At 36.2% G+C, this 20,941-nt stretch overlaps 1 protein-coding gene across 1 annotated transcript; it reads left to right on the plus strand.

Moving 5' to 3' along the window:
• Positions 1-8,572: 8,572 nt before the first annotated feature.
• LOC142636838 (putative LRR receptor-like serine/threonine-protein kinase At1g56130) lies at positions 8,573-14,412 on the plus strand. Its single transcript, XM_075811132.1, has 9 exons — positions 8,573-8,630; positions 9,942-10,216; positions 10,380-10,575; positions 10,666-10,827; positions 11,225-11,340; positions 11,749-11,959; positions 13,217-13,448; positions 13,734-13,884; positions 13,980-14,412. The coding sequence occupies exons 1-9, from the start codon at positions 8,573-8,575 to the stop codon at positions 14,349-14,351; spliced, it is 1,773 nt and encodes a 590-aa protein (XP_075667247.1). The 3' UTR covers positions 14,352-14,412.
• Positions 14,413-20,941: the final 6,529 nt, after the last annotated feature.

Raw genomic sequence — 20,941 nt, forward strand, 5'->3', positions numbered from 1 at the left:
TTGATCAGCTGCTGACTTTCCGTATGGTGCTCATTTGGTTTGAAGCTGTGTCGGGTCTGAAGGTAAATTTGGGTAAGTCGGAGTTGGTGGCAGTGGGGTTAGTTCATGATATGGATCTTTTGGTGGCTGTCTTAGGATGCAAGCAAAGGTCCCTCCCAATGAAATACTTGGGTCTTCCTTTGGGGGCAAAATTTAAGGACAAGTCAATATGGATTCCAATTCTTGAAAGGATGGAAAGAAAATTAGCAGGTTGGAAAAAATTATATTTATCCAAGGGAGGTAGAGTCACTTTAATTAAAAGCACTCTCTCTAATCTTCCTACTTATTTCCTTTCCTTATTCCCTATTCCTGCTTCTGTGGCCAATCGAATTGCTAGACTTCAACGAGACTTTCTTTGGGGTGGTCTAGGTGATGAGCCCAAATTTCATCTAGTTGATTGGTCTTCGGTATGTACTCCTCTCTCTTTAGGTGGGTTGGGGATTAGGAACCTGAGAACCTTCAATGTTGCCTTATTAGGGAAGTGGTTATGGAGATTTGGGTAAGAAAGGGATGCTCTATGTCGTCAAGTGATTGAGGTGAAGTATGGTTGTGATTGGGGTGGCTGGTGTTCTAGCTCTTTCTCTGGTCCTTATGGTGTCTATTTGTGGAAAAATATTAGACGGGGGTGGCACTCTTTATCTCGTTTCATTATGTATGATATTGGAAATGGATCAAAGGTGCTGTTTTGGCTAGATCATTGGTGTGAAACTTCTTCTCTTACAGACCGCTATCCTAAATTATATAGGATTTGTCGTAGAAAAGAGGTAACTGTGGCGGATCTTATGAGGTACACCAATGGAGTCCTCCATTGGGAGTTTCAGTTTTGTAGGGAAGTGCATAATCGTGAATTGGAAGCTTTTAGGAGCTTCATCAATTCCATTTATAGCACTCCTGTAAGGGGGATTGGGGAGGACAGGATTTGTTGGTTGCCCTGTAAGAGTAAAGGGTTCATGGTTAGTACTTACTACCATCTTCTTGTTGGCCATAGTGAGCAGTTTTTCCCTTGGAAAAGCATTTGGAAGCAAAAGATCCCCTCTAGAGTGGCTTTTCTTGTTTGGACCGTAGCTTTGGGGAAATGTCTAACTATTGACAATTTAAGAAAAAGAAAAGTTTGCATTTTGGATTGGTGTTATATGTGCAAGTGCAATTGTGAAAGTGTTGACCATCTTTTCCTTCATTGCCCGGTTGCCATGGAGTTGTGGGATAAGGTCTTCGGTTTATTTGGAGTTTGTTGGGTTATGCCAAGGTCTGTTGTTGGGCTTTTGGCTTGCTGGCAAGGTCGTTTTGGTCACCATCGTAATGGAGATATTTGGATGGCCATTCCTCATTGTTTGTTGTGGTGTATTTGGAAGGAGAGAAATAGTAGATGTTTTGAAGACATCGAGAGTTCCATGCCTGATCTTAAGCTTCTTTTTTTCCGAACCTTACTTGATTGGTTCTCTGTATGGAGAAGCCATCCTTTTCTTTCTATTTTGGATTTTCTTGACTTTTGTAATGTTTGTCTTTGATTTGTTCCCCCTTGTATACTCCCTGTGTACTTGGGTGACTGGTGCGGATACAAGATACAAGCCCCCAATTATACACACGCATGGGAGGAAGAGCAAAAAGAAGACGGCCCAACCTGTGGCATTATGGATGGAGCCTATTAGTTATTGGGCTTGAGATTAAGCAAGCCCGAACATTTAATAATTAGGGTTTTGTGTTGTTAGCTATTTAAACACTTTTTCTGATTATTGTAAGACGGCTTTTGAGGACTATAAAAAAACGTTTGTTTTCTTTTACACTGGTGCCGACTCCAATTTGCTTGGTGCTGACTCCAAGCAGCCCTTAGGTGCTGACTCCTAGGGTTTATCCTATTATTTTTCTGTTCAATTATACTATTGTGGTTGTCCTACGTCAGTTTTGGTATCAAAGCAGACTTTCGGTCCATTCAACACAACCGTAGACACCCACGTCAAAGCAAAGCCATCAAAAAAAGCAAGCCAATCATGATAGTACCTTTCAAGTTTTTTTCCCATGAGATCTTGAACAAGCCCAAGCTAGCCTCTGCAACCCATGTATTCCCCCAAGCCCCACATGAGTTTCTCACCCCTAAACCAACAGAGAAGCCAGTGGTGCCTCCCAAGCCGGTGACCACCATCCGTGCCCGCCTCTGATCATAGAACCCATTAACGCCCCGCTCTAATGCACGTGAGGTAGCTGGGATCATCTACCCACAACCCAAAAAAAAAAAAAATACGGCAACCCATCAACCACCAGCCACCGAAACCCACAAGATCAACACCCACTGCCCTAAAACCCAACATCCACTGACCACCGAACCCATTATCACCCTCGACCACCACCGCTGAAGACGTCAACCACCGCCGCTGAGGACGCCGACACACTCCGATGCCAAGACCTAAGACAGCAGCCACCTCATCTTTGCACCACCTCAGTCGTCGGTCCTTAGCGCCGCGAGCCCATTGCCGAGCAAAATTTTCTTGTAGAGATTCTGCTCTCTTTTAGTTTCTATGGTCTTTATTGTTTTTTTTTTTTAAGTATGCGGGTTGAGTTCTTTTAGAGCCTATCGTTTTGAGTTTATTTTAAAGCCTGTAATGTCTCAAGTCCATAGCATAGAGTAATTTCTTATTTTGAAAAAAAAGAAGAAGAGAGCATTGTTGTTGTGACAGCCTATTACTTGTATTGGGCTTAAGTTGTTTCCACAGGTCCACTCAGCCTAAGTCAACTCACTACTTGAGGAGCAGACCTTGTATACCTAGAGCAATAAGTGGAGCCACTGACTAGGGTACAATTCTGACTCTATTTTTTGGTGGATTCAATTTTGTCTCATTAAAAAAATATTATCTTTATGTTTTTTTATTTGCATATCCCACCATACTCCATTATCCTATCCATTTTGTGCTCAAATTAGCTGTTTTACTGTTTGTGTCCTCTTTCAGTACCCACTCTAAAATTCCCAAAAAAAAAAACAAAAAAACAAAAACCAATTTCTTCAAAATATCTGATTCTTATTATTAATTGTGGAGCTTATTGGAATTTGACTTTTATTTGGTCTATCTCTTAATATTGTGAACACTGTCACTATTTGTCTGCAATTTCTTCCTTTGATTCATTGATCTAGTCTCTACATGCACTCTTGCTTGACCTTTAATTTTACATTGAGAATTGATTACTTGAATTTTTGGGAATCTCAATTGCATTCATAAATATTGTGTTGCATGCATCTACGTAGTGGTCGCGTCATGTCAAACCCTGAACATCAATCCACTTCCGAATCTAGGCCCTCTTTAGAGCAAACCATAGGAGACCTAGCCAAGAGTGTCCGTGATTTGCTGGATAGGGTAGAGCGAATTGAAACATCTCAAAGAGAGACCACTAACCATGAAGGAGATAACATGCTTGGGCAAAACAACAATGGTCACTTTAATAGGGCTCCACATGTTGAACATGATCACTATAATCACTATGGTCCTAGGGATTATGATGATAGGATGTCTAAGAAAAGGATAGAAGCACCCACCTTTGATGGCTGCCTAGACCCATGGATTTTCACTGATTGGTTACGTCAAATGGAGAAATTCTTTGACTATTACCATTGGGCTGAGAATAGGAAAGTGAGGTATGCTAGGATGAAGTTAATTGGGAGAGCTGATCTTTTCTGGGAGGAACTTGAGGAAACCCTTAGGCGACGATGTGAGCCCCCCATTATTGATTGGATTGAGATGAAGGACGCCCTCTCGGGGAAATATCTTCCTCCAACTTATAGGAGCTCCCTCCTTGAGGAATGGGATCGCCTAAAACAAGGCACTGCTCTTGTGACCGAGTACATAGAGAAATTCAAGGAATTCCAGAGGCAAATTCAAATAGTTGAGGAAGAGGTTGTCACACTCAATAGGTTCAAGAAGGGTTTAAATGCTAACCTACTAGGCGAGATTATCACTCGAGGAGTCACCACCTTAAAAGAAGCCTATGACCTAGCTAGGAATTGTGAGTTAGCATCCAAGTCTATCTTTTGGCGACGTTCTGAGCTTCGAAGCGTTCCTCCCAACCCTCAACCTTTTGCTAGTAGACCTAAACTTGCCTTACCCCCTAAGGTCAACCCCAATAGCATCCCGATAGAGAAAGAGGACAAGGGAAAAGGTGTGATCAATGAGCCCTCAAGATTAGGCTCTCGCCTCCAATGCTTCAAATGCAATGGGATTGGACATGTCGCAACTAGATGTCCCTCTAGGACCCTTGTCATTCAAGAGGATGATGAAAAGGTAGAAAATGTTGAAGAGCTAGTGTATGATCCAAATGCTGAAGAAGTCCAAGATGTTGAGGCCGGATGGGAAGATGATCTCAGCTACCTCACGTGCATTAGAGCCATCTCTCCCCAGGTTGATGATGCCAAGGCTGTTTTTGGTGTCCCTAGAGTGAATGTGGTAAGGTGTGCTTTGACAGAACAAAGGGAAACTGATGATTGGCGAAGAAGTGCCATCTTCCAAACTTACACTAAGTGTGGAGACAAAACGTGAAAGGTTATTATAGATAGTGGGAGTTGCATTAATGCGGTGTCCTCTAACGCTGTTTCCCGCCTAGGCTTGAAATTGATCCCACACCCTAACCCATATAAAGTTTCTTGGGTGGATACTTCCTCTATAGCCATAAAAGAGAGATGTGTTGTCCCACTTCAATTCCTCACCTACAAGGCAGAAATATGGTGTGACGTAATTCCCATGGATGTAGGGCATATTATCTTAGGTAGACCTTGGCTTTATGATTTGGATGTCACCCTTCATGGGCGATCCAATTCTTGCTCATTTATGTTTGGAGGCAAGAAGATTGTGCTTAATCCTTTGAAACCCAAGCCAATCGACATGAGCAAGAAGCCAGAAGTGCCGAAGGCGAAAGGTCTGAACATCATAAGCCCAAAGGCATTTGAAAGGGTAGCAGTTTAGGAATCCATTGTGTTTGTCTTGGTTGCTAGGGAACTTCATGGAGAGACCTATGAGGAGCAACCTGAAGAAGTGAGGTTCGTGCTCCAGGAATTTAAGGATGTTTTCCTTGAGGAACTCCCCGATCATTTACTGCCCATGCGTGATATCCAACACGTCATAGATTTTGTGCCCGAAGCAACCCTACCTAACTTGCCTCATTATAGGATGAGCCCTGCAGAACATGTTGAGTTGCAAAGGCAAGTAGAAGAACTACTTAGGAAGGGATTTGTTCGTGAGAGCATGAGCCCTTGTGCAGTCCCTGCACTCTTAACTCCAAAGAAAGATGGGACTTGGAGAATGTGTGGTGATAGTAGTGCCATCAATAAGATCACTGTGAAGTATTGTTTTCCTATCCCTCGGTTGGATGACATGTTGGATATGATGGCTGGAGCAATGATCTTCTCCAAGATAGACTTGAAAAGTGGCTATCATCAAATTAAGGTTCGTCCTGGTGATGAGTGGAAAACTGCCTTCAAGATGAAAGATGGTTTATATGAGTGGATGGTTATGCCTTTTGGATTGTCCAATGCTCCTAGTACCTTTATGAGAGTGATGACTCAAGTGCTCAAGCCTTTTATGGGAAAATTCTTGGTTGTGTACTTTGATGATATCCTCATTTATAGTAAGTCTAGGGAGCAACACTTAGACCACCTAACTCAAGTTTGTACAACGCATAGGAAGGAGAGTTTATATGGTAACCTCAAGAAGTGCTCTTTCTTTACCCATAAAGTTGTCTTCCTAGGTTTCATAGTGTCATCTGAAGGAGTTTCTGCCGACCCCCAGAAGGTTCAAGCAATTATAGATTGGTCCGAGCCCAAAAATATACATGAGATTTGAAGCTTTCATGGGCTCGCTTCCTTTTATCGTCGATTCATTAAAGGGTTAAGTACCATTATGTCCCCCATCACTGACTGCTTGAAACATGGGGAGTTTATTTGGACAAAAGCTGCTACTAAGGCCTTCAAGGAGGTGAAACAGAAGATGACTGAGGCACTTGTCATGCATCTCCCTGATTTCACCAAGCCTTTTGAAGTGGAATGTGATGCCTCAGGTATTGGCATAGGGGGAGTACTTAGTCAAGAGCGCCACCCAATTGCCTATTTCAGTGAGAAGTTGAATGATGTTAAGCAAAAGTACTCCACATATGACAAAGAATTTTATGCCATTGTACGAGCTCTTTGGCATTGGCGCCATTACTTGTTGTCTCGAGAGTTTATTATCTACTCTAATCATGAAGCTTTGCGCTATCTCAATTCCCAAAAGAAGCTAAATTTTAGGCACGGTAGTTGGGTTCAATTTCTGCAATGCTACTACTTTGTGGTGAAACATAGAGCGGGAGTTGAGAATAAGGCTGCTGATGCACTGAGTCGAAGAGTGTCTTTGCTATCAGTCATGAGTGTTAAGGTCACTGGGTTTGAACGACTTAAGGATGACTATCAGTCATGCCTAGATTTTGGGGAGCTCTACACTAGCCTAAGTAATGCTTCATGTCCCATCTTGGATGATTATACCCTTCAAGATGGTTACTTGTTCAAAGCCAACAAGTTGTGTATCCCTCGGTCGTCAGTGAGAGATTTCCTAGCTTGGGAGATACATGCAGGAGGCCTTGCAGGTCATTTTGGCCGAGATAAGACAATTGAGAAAGTGGAACGTCAATTCTATTGGTCTGGTCTTAAGAGGGGCGTTGCCAAGATAGTTGGTCAGTGTCATACATGTCAACTAGCCAAGCATCGCAAGCAAAACACTGGTTTGTACACGCCTTTACCTGTGCCAGATCGCCTGTGGCAGGATGTGAGTATGAACTTTGTGCTAGGTTTGCCCCGCACCTTTAGGAAGCATGATTCTATCCTAGTAGTTGTTAATCGCTTCTCTAAGATGGCTCATTTCCTACCATGTTCTAAGACTTCTGATGCTTCTAAAATTGCAAAGCTTTACTTTGATGAGATTGTCAAGCTTTATGGTCTCCCCAAAACCATAGTGTCTGATAGGGATGTTCACTTCATGAGTTATTTTTGGAAGACCTTGTGGCATTTAGTAGGCACAAAATTGAAATTTTCCACGGCATTTCATCCTCAAACTGATGGTCAAACTGAGGTGGTTAATCGTAGCCTAGGGAACCTCCTTCAGTGTCTAGTGGGTGAAGCCAATCGGAATAGGGATTCAATTCTTCCTATAGCCCAACTTGCATATAATAGCTCTGTCAATAGGTCTATAGGCGCTAGTCCTTTTGAGGTTGTGCATGGATATACACCTAGGAAGCCCTTAGATCTTTTGCCCATGTCCCCACATGTTAGGATTTCTGAATCTGCTGAGGCATTTGCACATGTTCATGATTTGCATTCTGAGATTCACAAAAAAATTCAAGTAATTCTCAATATAAAATTCATGCTGATACTCATCGGCGTCATGCAGAGTTTCAGGTAAGAGATTATGTCATGATTCAGATTCGACCTGAACAGTTTCCCTCTGGGACCGTTAAGAAATTGCAGGCTCGTAGTGCCGGTCTGTTCAAGGTATTGAAACGAATGGGCCCAAATGCATATGTCATTGACCTTCCTCATGATTATGGTATTAGCTCCTCCTTTAATATTGAGGATCTAGTTGCTTATAAAAGCCCTACAGCTATTTCTGATACTCCTTTTGATGAGCCTTTGCTTGATCCTATTGATGCCCCTATGCCTACCCCTTTACCCTTAAATTTGCCCTATGCACATAAAGAATCTATTGATGCTATTTTAGATGAGCAAATTGTTTCTACCAAGGATGGAGGAGTTTACCGTTTCCTAGTTCGGTGGCGCGGGCAACCAGATTCTGATTGCACATGGATTACTAGAGATGAGATACAGCGACTAGATCCTGACTTACTGGAGTACTATCAGAGCTCTTCAGCTTTCCACTCGACGGGGTCGAGTTCCTCTCACCCGGGGGGAGTTGGTGCGGACACAAGATACAGGCCCCCAATTATACACATGTATGGGAGAAAGAGCAAAAAGAAGACGGCCTAACCTGTGGCCTTATGGATGGAGCCTATTAGTTATTGGGCTTGAGATTAAGCAAGCCCGAACATTTAATAATTAGGGTTTTGTGTTGTTAGCTATTTAAACACTTTTTCTGATTATTGTAAGACGACTTTTGAGAATTATAAAAAAATGTTTGTTTTCTTTTACACTGGTGCCGACTCCAGTTTGCTTGGTGCTGACTCCAAGCAGCCCTTAGGTGCTAACTCCTAGGGTTTATCCTATTATTTTTTTGTTCTATTATACTATTGTGGTTGTCCTACGTCAGTGACTCTCTCTTTTTTTTATCAATGAAATTATCTTTATTACTTATATAAAAAAAAAGGATCATTGGATAAAATTATGTAGGAATTTGGTGGCAAACAACTTCGTATTTGACAAATCAAACATAAGGTGAGTTGTGGTTCCTCCTCTCACCCTCTTTTAACAAAGTCCAAAAGTAAGCATGAGAAAGAAAGTGATTACCATTTCACATCTTTAGTTGAATGAATTCTTTCATGAAATTTGTTAATTCAGATTTGTGTTTACAGTATTATGCCAGGACTGAATTGCCTCCAGAGAAATTTCCCATGCAATAGGAACTCTCCACTTTGTAAGTTATTTCTTTCTTATACTTTGTTATGGGATATGACAGGGCACAGTCTATCATGATTGATGGAGCCCCGGTATTTTCCCATAGGATGGTGGGATCATATATAGATTCAAATCAAACTGTATCAAATTAATCTACAACCATAAAAAAATAGATATCTTCCAATTTTCTTGAGTATTGTGTAGCCAAACAATATTTGAACAATAAATGGTATTTCATGTATAAGCTAAAAAATTATGTTCATGTTTTTGAAAAAGGAAAGAATAATCTAATTCATCCTTCCCCTTTTAAGAGTTTCCTTTGATCTGTTGATTGGCCGAATTTTTACAAAACCTGACATTATTATAGCAGAAAGTGGGTCAGACCCTGTTAATCTTGATAGGGTAGTTTGCCATAGGTTACCCCTTTAGTTATTTATGATTTAATTTAATATCAAGTTAAGGAAAATTGCGCTGCATCTCAGGTATTATTTTTCTATTGATACTTCCTTTATATAATAATTAAAATCGCTAAGGGGATGAAACACATTTGTGTTCTTGTCACAATGAGAAACTTGACGTAAGAAGGCAGGCTAGCTTATGTTAATTCTATAGATGTCAAAAAAGGAACAAGAAAGTCATACTGAAATTTGGCTTTGTGGCAGATCTGAGCTGTACTCATTACAACTCCTTTTGAGATTAAATAATCTAATACTCAGATGGTTATTGACAAAAGAAGTATGCATGAACTTTGCTACAACTTGGAAAGCCAGAAATTTTACAAACTTGAGCCTTCATCTTTTATAAAGCCAACTTTAGGATGGACAGAAGCAATACCCTCTTATTTTATACATGCTTGTGTGTATTAGAAGAGAGAGAGAGAGAGAGAGAGAGAGAGAGAGAGTTGTTGCTTTCTGCAACTATTAATTTTACCCTGATGACCTGAATGGTTAATGTATGGTGCCTACTTTATGAATTTCAATTATACTTGGAAATGAAAGGTAAAATATATTGCATTGGCATGTAACTTATATAATGACACTCTTCCAAGCCAAAATTAACTTGAATATATTTATTCTGGACAGAAATTTGTATTAGCTTCTTTTGGGAAAACATCAGTAAGTGAAATTGGCCTTTTATAATGACACTCTTCCAAGCCAAAATCAACCTGAATATATTTATTCTGAACAGAAATTTGTATTAGCTTCTTTTGGGAAAACATCAGTAAGTGAAATTGGTTGAGTTTACATAATCTAAAAGCTTCAGTGTGGATCTTTTATTTTTGAAGTTTTAATTTTCTATCATGACGAGTGCAATCATAATGATTCCACAGATGCAAACTTTTCAATCAAGTGTGGTGGCCCAGAGATGCCTGCTGAGGGTATAGTGTACGAGGCTGAAAACTCAGCATCCTTTGGTGCAGCATGGTATTATGTAACTTACACAGAAAAATGGGCAGTCAGCAATGTGGGGTCGTTTGAAAATAATAGTTATGTTCAAAGCACTTCGGCACAAGTCAGCTTGTTTTTTGCGGAAACTGGTTTTGATGATCAAAGCTCTCATACTTGGAAGAGTCGAGGGAGGCGTGTATTCGATATCTACAATCAGGTGACTATAGATTGCTTTAGAGAAAAATATATTCCATTCTTGAATAAAGATCATTACCTCCTCGTGTAGAGTTTCTATAATAGAAATTATTTTTAATTTCAAAGAATTCCATTTTAATTCATTCAATAAGAATTATAAAATTATCCTATAATTTGTTTTCTAGGGTAGTCTAGAATTGAAGGACTTTGACATATCAAGGGAGGCAGGTGGCGTTGAGAGAGCACTCCAGAAGATTTTTAAGGCTAATGTGTTAGAGAATTATCTTGAAATTCATCTATTTTGGGCTGGTAAGGGCACTTGTTGCATACCTGTACGAGGTTATTATGGGCCACTAATTTCAGCCATTCATGTTTTTTCAGGTAATGTATATGATATGATTTATGAATTGATTTGTGATGTTTTTGATATGATTGTTTTCTGCTTATTACTAATAATAAATAATTACTCAGATTTTGTAACTAATGTTACTGGGATTCCACCAAGCAATCAAGGAAAGAAAAGCAGGTTGGGTTTGATTCTAGGAATTGCAGTCCCTGTTGGAGTCGTGAGCTTGATTTTCATATTTGCAGTTTTCTACATGAAGAGAAAACCACAGCACAATAATGAGGACCGTAAGAACATAACAGCAGTAGTGGAGGTACTGGTGAAATACAGCCTAAGAAATAAACACTAATGGACTCTGTACCACTCACTTTTGGTTAAAATTCAAGTTAGTCTCTGATATTTGAAAAGGCTAAATCCTAGAGTAGCTGTTAGAAAAGTATCAGTACTATTATTGCTTGGATAATGATATGGATCCTTTTCATGAAAGGTAATGAGGGTCTAGCTGAAATTTTCTACATAATTAATATCATTAAATTGAAATCCTACGTTACCAACACTCCCCACCACCCCCCCCCCCCCCCCCCAAACCTCAAAAGAAAAATCAAATTCTTCAAAATATATAACTGTGACAATAATGAAGAGTTTAAATCAGTTAACTAGATCCTCTCTTGCTTGAACCTGCAGAGCTTCTTGGAATCCTCCGACCAAACACTTTCAGTTATGCTGAGCTGAGAAGTGCGACCGATGACTTCAACACTTCAAAAAAGTTAGGAGAGGGTAGATTTGGACCTGTTTTCAAGGTAAAGTACATTATTGTATATAACGTTGGATAGACACTTGACATTACGTTTGATGAGAAAACTAAGTCTGCAAAATCTTCACCTAAATGATACTAAAAGCAACTAAAATATTCTTTTAAGAAGGTAATTTCTTTATAAAATATATATATTTATGTTTCCAAAGGCTTAAAAAAGAGTGGGAACTTTGTGTACTGAAAATGACCTTTTTCCTAAGAATTGTATGTAATTAGCTATCTTTAACATTTTAGCTACAGTCAGTAATAAAGTTTTGTCATGCTATTTATCGGAGTTGCTTAAAAGAATAAAGGACTAGTGTAATGTTCAAGGAACATACCAACATTCCCATTTTTGAACAAAAGAAAACCCTGAATTTCACTTTTCGTGTCACTGATTTTTACAACTTCACAGGGCACACTATCTGATGGGAGGATTGTAGCTGTGAAGCAATTATCGGTGGCATCTCAACAAGGAAAGAGTCAATTTGTAATTGAAATTTCTACTATATCTGCTATGCAACATCGTAACCTTGTGAAACTATACGGATGCTGCATTGAGGGAGATAGGCGCCTTCTTGTTTATGAATATCTTGAAAACGGCAGCCTTGATCAGGCACTATTTGGTAGGAACATACTTTATACTCATTTCACACCTTCCATGCTGCCCATAAAATCATCATTCATTCAATTATTAGAAATATTTAATTATTGTTAGAATTATGGAGTTTAATTTTTAAATCTATCATCTCCTAATAGCTTAAGTCTTTGGGAGAATTGGTAATTTAATAGTATCAACTTAGGAGGTCCTAAGTTTGATCATTATCTCCTCCGCTATGCCTCCCATTCAAAATCCCCCCTATTGGGCACCTATTAAAAAGGAGTATAAGCTCAAACATGAGGGGGGTGTTAAAATTATGTGGCTAAATGATTAAATTTACCATTTTCTAATAGTTTATTTAACATTGTATTAGAGCAATAGTGGGCTTGGACGAGAACGTTAGGGATTTAGGTGGAGGATCTTGTGATGCCCTAGGTTGATATTGAACAGCAAAGATTGTTGAGTTTCATATAAGGCGTATACTGGGTTGTGGGTTTTATGACTACACTAGCCCTTTTGGGGCATAACACAAATGTGAGTAGTGCTTTTCTTTTAGTGGTTGCAAAAAATTTGGGAGAGTGTGATTGAATATAGATTAAGTCACGAAACAACAATATCAGAGAATCAATTTGGTTTTATGCCTACTATTTTCTTACATAAGCATCTAAAGGAAAGATATAAAGAAGTTAGTAAAGATCCCCATATAGGTTTTATTGACCTACAGAAATCATATGATAGGTTATTTGAAGAGTTTATGTGGTGATTTTTAAGGGAAAAAAAAGAGTTACTTTTATGTATATTAAGTTGACTAAGGATATATATGACAAAGTTGTAACTAGAAAGAGAACAAAGAAAGACATCACAAGTAAGTTTCCTATCCTTATAGGTTTGCATCAAGGATAAATATTAAATCCATATCTCTTTGTGTTGGCTATAGGAATTCACCAAATCAATTCAACATGAAATCCTCTGATTTATGCTTTTGCAAACGATATAGTTTTAGTGGATGAAGTAAATGCGGAATCAATGTCAAATTAGAAATTTAAAGAGATGTTTTAGAATGTTTTGGACCGTTGCCAAATAATTTGAAGTAGCCTAAATCTCATATGACAATATGTTTTTTTACCCCAAGACATAATCTGATTTTTCCAAACTCTAATGTTCTCTGACAATATCCATATGGGAAGCTTTGTATCATTGCACTCAAATAACTCCTGAACAAGGATTTGGCATTTGATTGATGACTCTTAATCTAATTAGATGGGAGCTACTACTAATGCAGGAAAAAGTAAGTTGCATCTTGATTGGCCTACTTGCTTTAGTGTTTGCTTGGGAACTGCAAGAGGACTTGCTTATCTCCATGAAGAGTCAAGGCCAAGGATTGTACATCGAGATGTGAAGGCTAGCAATATTTTGATTGATGGAGAGCTATGCCCGAAAATATCAGATTTTGGATTGGCAAAGCTTTATGATGACATTAAAACCCACATCAACACCCGAGTTGCAGGGACCATATAAACTCCTTATCCACTTTCACAAAGCCATTGTCTTTAATGCCTATTTTATATTGTACCAAGATGCATAATACAGTGTAAGATGTAGATCCTTATATAAGTATCTAACAGTCAATCAATAATCACTAGATTCATTTGAAGAATGATCAATAACTATTACAAACTTGAGGATACTATTGGATTTTTTTTTTCATTACTGATAATTAATTTACCTATGGAAACTGAACCTGATCAGATACATTGATAGTTTTAAATAAACTTGCATATTAATTTTAAATCTTGCAGAGGCTATTTGGCACCGGAATATGCGATGCATGGGCACCTAACTGAGAAGGCTGATGTTTTCGGTTTTGGTGTTGTTGCTTTGGAGATCCTAAGTGGGAGACCAAACTCAGACAATAGCTTGGACACTGAAAAAATTTATCTGCTTGAATGGGCATGGGAAAGGAAGTTTTTCTCTCTTTTTCCATTTCTTAATTTATTTTATTAAAAAGAAAATTCTTATATGCTCTCCTTGTCATGAATCACCAGGCATGGACTCTACTTGAAAATAATCAGAGTTTAAGGCTGGTAGATCCCACATTATCAAAATTTGACGAAAATGAAGGTGCTCAAGTGATTGCAGTATCTTTGATGTGCACACAGGCATCACCAAACATGCGGCCACCAATGTCCCGTGTTGTGGCCATGCTTGCAGGAGATATTGAGGTAGGCATTGTTCAATCAAAGCCGAGTTATTTAACTGATTGGAATTTCAAAGATATAACAAGCAGCTTTTTGAGTGAAGAAGATAGAAGGCATCATAAGGATAACACTGATCTTAGCCAACTCAGTGATCCATTGCCTTCTCCTGTAAATGTTACTGAAACCATGTTTGGTGGCATAATTGGAGATGGAAGGTGAAAAAATCTGTCTTTGTTGCAGTCACTCAGTGACACTGCCTTTGCTATCTAAGGCACTTCAAATTCAAAACTTTTTAAGCTTGACTAGCTTTCACCTTTTGCAAATGATAATATGTGATGTCATGTGTATAAATACTGAGATATTTGTGTTGTCTTGAATCATGATTTCAATCAACAATGAAAATTTTCTTCTTTGGGAGGTTATAGGCTTATAGCTGCATACCGATGTGAAATCATATGCTTGACCACAATTTTTTACTATCACAACTTTATTTTGACGTTTACAGTTTTCTTCTCACTATTATCCTATAAATGAAATGGCATACGGGGCATGAATGCTGCAAAAATATGAGAAATCGCAGGATTGGTGAGCTATGCACATAGGAAATACAAATTAGCCTTTTTTGAATAAAGTGGATTAGACCCTACAACCAACATAAAATGAAGGACTACATCATTCTTACATTTCTCAATTCTCACTCAATAGGACTGAGATATATAGGCCAATAAATAGGCAATTTCTACCTGATGTAACTGCTCGTTTGGTAGGACTTATTCGAAGTAAAAATAAATAAATAAATCACTAAATGATACTAAGAAATCAGCTTTGGCCATTTGGTACCAATTTGAAACATGCCTTTTGGGCTGAAAAGGTGAGTTTTTGGAATGGGCATTGCAATAGTTGATAGTGTGGATACTAGACTATGGATCAATACTGTTTTTCATTTGGTGATAAGTGTGTGGGTACTGCTTGTGCTTCTTTCTTGTGTTAGGTCATTGACAGTGCATGGATTGTAAGTAAAGTGAATAGAATTATCACCAATCATCCAAATTTTTATCATGTGATAGGTCACTTACATATATTTGATTTTAACCTTAAATTTAAGTTGCAAGGGTATTAAGAGCATTAGCATCATGTGGCTTTAACATTTGGCATACCAAACACAAAAAAACATCTACATCACATGTTTCAAATTCTAAAACATTTGGCATTCATCTACAATACCATTCTAATAATAGAACAGTATGGCATAATGGCAAATGTTGTAAAAATTGTTTTACTCATTTTAATCAATTTATCTCTCTCTCTCTCTCTCTCTCTCTCTCTCTCTCTCTCTCTCTCTCTCTCTCTCTCTCTCTCTCTCTCTCTCTCTCTCTCTCTCTCCATGGCTGGGGTGGGTTGATTTTGGTGGTTGTGTTTATGATGACCGGTGGTGGTTAGGTTGATTTTGAGTGGGGCTAAGATGGTCAGAGATGGTTGGTTGATTTTGCTTCTTGGTGGTGTTTGGTTGGTTTTAATTGGTGTGGTGGGTTTGTAATAGTGGTGGGTGTGGGCTATGGGTGGTGGTGGCAGTGGTGTTATATGGGTTTTGTATTTTGTATATTTTTTTTTATTGTTGGAGTTTTTAATTTTTTATATGTTATTTTAATGTGTATGTATTATTTTAATATATTGAGCTAAAGAATAGAAGATATGACGTATGGTGTATTGTGAAACGGTGTACTCAAATAATAAATTAGCTTTTTGATGTGTTAAAATCACATATTTTTAGAATTGCTGATTTGTTAATGTTCTAAGGTAAGCTTTGATAAAATCATGTTTTAGATAAAGAATACAAAATCAATAATTTGATTATGCGTGGGGAGGGTATTAGGCATCTATTAAAACATGGTACTTAATTTTAAGATTTTAACTCTCTGTAGAAAAGTTATTATTATTATTATTTTTTTTTCGTTTTAATCTCATCTGAAAATGTTCAAATGCTAACAAGTAGAGGCATTAGTAGTGGTAGTAATAGTGGGCCTCTTTCTCTTGGACCTTTGATTTTTGGATCCTCTTTAGAAGAACATGATGACACCACCCAAGTCGCTCCAATTCACTGAAGAAGAAAGCCCTAGAGATTTAAAATGGTTGTTTGGTTTAAAATTGAATTGAATTGAAATGAAAGCTTGGGTTTTTATTTGTTGAAATTTATTAGGAGGCACTTATGGCGATAGAAACCAAATTTCAAACTGCCCTCCCCAGAGTTGAGCTTAAGCACATATGCTATCAATATCACAACATGTTGCTACTAACATTACTCTAAACTGAAATTGGAAAAACTGAAGCCTAAAGCTCGAGGAAAGGAGTGCCATTTTTTTCCCCTTAAGTGGCAAAGCAATGTCTTTTTCTGGCATAAGGGACCTATTTTGTTTGAGTTCGTATAGGGACACAATAAAATCTTACAATATTTTCACAACAATATGAGATGTCAATCCACAGTATATCAGAATAAAATAAATATTATTACAGAATCCACTATAAAAATATGCTTGGAGTGAATAAGAAATTGATGGCTAAAGTTCCCTATTAAAGATGGTTTACATTGGTGGAATCTGTGAGTTCCACATATGATGTTTACTGTGCAGTAATTATTTTTTATAAAACAAAGTGTCTATTCATATGGCATAATACCAATAGAGAGTCCCTCGTGCATAAATGCTGGTTTTTTAAAATACGTACAAAAACCATATTAGTTGCTAAGTCAAAGAGAGAAAGAAGCGCAATTTTGTTCACTAGACACGAAGATTGGAGCATTTCTTCTGAATGAGAGGGGCAAAGTTTGCTCTAAGGAGGGTTGAGAGTAGAATGGTCTCGCAAAGACTTGAACACCACTTCGTTATATATATACACACGCACACTAAGGAATAACATGTACAAACAAAAGATCTTGTTTTTTGATTAAACTCAAGATTTTGGAAGCAAGGGAGTCGATTTCATATTGAATATCATTTTAGTTTGGCAAGAGGAATACATTGTTTTCATATCAATTGATACTAATGTATCATTTTGGGGTTACCACTATTTATATACTTACATATATAAGATATGTGTGGATGTATTTTTGTATGTACATATGTTATATTTATTTACATGTTTATAAATAGATAATTTTATATCCACATATTTTACAAGCCCAAATATTAGCTTAGATAAAATAATCCAATGTATTAGTTTAAATAACATGTTTAATAATTTTTAACTTTTTTAATTATTGTTTATTATAATGGTCGAAACACCTAAAAAATCTTTGATATAGCCAGATATTTTATTCAGTACATTTTAGCAAAGTACTGATACCAATTTAATGGTTGGTATGGATAGACTTCCTTGCTTGGAAATCCTCAAGGGAATATATCGGGTGTGGGTGTGTGTTTGGAGTTGCCAAAACCTTTTTGAATATACCTCTTTATTAAACAATTAAATGAAATACATCCCTAGATCAAAAGAGAAATTAAAATTACATGGCTTTAGTACTTATTATATTCTATGGAAAAGGAAAAATACAATGTTTTTTTCCTAACAATGGGGCGTTTTTGTGTAGGCATAAACCTAAGAGTTGTAAAATTTTCTTATGATAATGGTGGTAAAACAAAGGAATAAATATACCTGTTTTGCTAATGCTCTTCCTCCTTGAAGATTCGTAACTTTGGTTTTACAACACTTAAACATAATATTTTATAAAGTTTATATCTTGTCTCTTCATCTTGTAGATAATAAATATTAAGAAAATGATAATTACAAACAAACTGATTGCTCTCATAACTGTATGTAAATTTATAAATATAAAAATCTATACTAATGATTAATTAATAACTAATTTCTTGTTAAAATTATATTAATTGAGTTAATTAGATATAATGATTTTCTTTTAAGATCTTAAAAAATAAAATTAGATTTACCGACCTTGTATTGCCAAAACTTGCGTGCCTCTATTTAAGCATATACAATATGTACATGTTTATATGCACATATGTATAAACATATACTCATAAAGACATGAGATTAGATTGTGTAAGTTTGTAAATAAGTTTATAAGATATTTTTTTTGGGGAGATAAAGAGTCCCATTTTAATTTTTTTTCCCCTTTCCAACGAAACAATGTCGCTTTCTTTAATTAGTTACAAATTTTAGTTTTGAAGGAAAATGTTGAGCTTTTCATAAAAGAATCTCTCTAATTTGGATCAAGATCCTCTTGAGTTCCCATGAAGTCCCATTTTAATTATTTCCCAATTCATGGCAAAACAATGTCATTTTCTTAAATTAGTTATAGATTTTAGTTTAGAAGGCTAATGTTGAGCTTTTCGTAACAGAATCCTCTCTATTTTGGATTAATATCCTCTACAGTTCCTAAGGTATTCTACCATGTGGATTTCTTTTAGTCTTACAAATTTTAATTTAGAAGGCAAATGTTGAGCTTTTGGTAACATAATCCTCTCCATGGTTGTCAAAATCTCGATTTAGATCTTACGATCCTACGATTTTACGATTCTACATGCCCAAAACGATTCAGATCTTTCAAGGATCTTTGTGATCGTTCAAGATTAGTAGGATCATACAATTCTAACGATCCCAAACGACTTTTGTTTCTTGTAATCTTCTATAACTTGACAGAAGGTTCAATTGGACTTAAATGAAAAATAAAATACTAATAGACCAAATTTTGCCACTCTAATGTAGAGAGAGTGTCAGTTAGACCCAAATAAAAAATATTCCAATAAAGTATCACGTTTTGAGATTTTTGGCTTCTTTAAAGGATGCTTACAAATGGACATAGTGATGTATGGTAATTATATCAATGAATGTATAATTTATATGATTATTTAACATACCAATGTGTATTTTTTTCTTAAATAATGTAGGATCTTACAATTCACAATCTGATCCTATGATCCACGATTCCACCTACCTCCCACAATCCTACGTAGGATCCTGATTTTGACAACCTTGATCCTCTCTATTTTGAATAAAGATTCTCTTGAATTCTTAGAATACTCTATCATATATCTTTCTTTTAATCTTAACCTTTCATTTTAAAATAATTTATTAAAATTATACCATGTCATAATCCACTAACAGAAACCTTAAAATAATGATGTCATGTTAGCTCTTAACAAAAAGCAAATTGACATGTCAAATTTTAAAAAATTTAATTTATTTGAACTTTAAAAGAAAATCATATATGAACTCTCCTCCTATGTTACATTGCAGGGCAAAAAAAAGAAAAAAAAAAAAGAAAAAAAAAGAAAAAGGAGTGATGATCAAAGCTTACCATGTTAAAACTTTCCATTGCATGCCTTTATTATACATCTGGAACTTGATATTGGTGGGGGAAATGACTAAATAGTCTTATTTTTTTTAACTATGTAGTCAAACAACCATATTTTTAAACTTTCTAGCAAAAGGGCATTTACCACTCTTTTAGAACTCAACATTAGAAATGCCGAGTTCTACGCAAAATTAACAAAAAAAAAAAAATTTAAATGGCAAAATACGCATAGAGCTTGACATTGCTAATGTCAAATCCTGCCTAGACTAGTTTTGAAAAGATGGTTGTTTGGCTTCATAGTTTAAAAATTAAGGCTCTTTAGCCATTTTTCCCTTGATATTGATTGTTCAATTTAGCTTGAACATTCCTATGTCCCATATGAAAAGAATTCTTTATTCTTTTTTTCTTGTGGTAGAAATGTAAATATCACCCTTTAAGTGTCCATTTGGGAATATGTTAGAGCTTGGTGGTTCCTAATGGAGATGGGTAGGATTTGTAAGGGGATGTATGAGAATTGGTTTGGTTGAGTTTATATTTAAGAAACTTTTTTATGAGAAAAGAAAAAAGTAAATGAATTTTTTTACAGCTTTTTATATTTCACATGAAAATAGTATTAAAAATTTCTTCAAATAGTCTATTAACAAATATTCTAAGGGCACCCATTAACAGGACCCTTATACAATATCATATTGTTTCATAAGCTCTTCTTCAATTCAAATAAATCAATATATATATATATATATATATATATATATAGGGATAATCACACAAGCATAATTAAATTAAAACCAAATATTATACTATTATATAATTATCAACTTCATTCCATATATCAACCTATTTACTCATGTTCATCTCTCTCTCTCTCTCTCAACACAGAGACTCTCATTCATTTTTCTTCTCCCCCATTTCCTCACTAATTAACTTGTAATGCAAATTTATTATATTTTTTCATATATTTGAATGTGTAATATATTAATTAATTCTAAATTATATAATATGACATAGTACAAACTTTAAGAACAAAAATAATATCTTAGCACATACTTTTTTTCATTTAAGATATATTGTATAAACTTGTAAATAGTTAGAAATATCTATTTCGTAAATGTTATATCTTTTTTTGCAACGTTACATGCATCTTATATATAATTAGAGGAAATCTGCAAATAATAAGCCAAAATATATTAGTATCAAATATTTCACTCAATTAGAAAATCAGAAACGGACACCAAAACACAAGTGATAAATTTGATCCTTATTATCTTTCTTTTTTTCTTTTTTGATAAGAAGCCATTTTTTTTTTCATTCTATATATGCATGTATGCTTTTATGTTTCATTGTTTAATTATGTGAAATTATTCATCAAAAAAAAACAAAAAAAATTTTTTTGGTAATAAATTAATAATTGAGGGTATGGGAATTTCAAACCCTAAATAAAGTAAGAAATGCTAGTTGAGGTACATGCCTATATGGTTCTTTGCCACCGCAATACTACCAC

This window comes from Castanea sativa, chromosome 5 (assembly GCF_040712315.1).
Source record: "Castanea sativa cultivar Marrone di Chiusa Pesio chromosome 5, ASM4071231v1".
Lineage (NCBI taxonomy): Eukaryota > Viridiplantae > Streptophyta > Magnoliopsida > Fagales > Fagaceae > Castanea > Castanea sativa.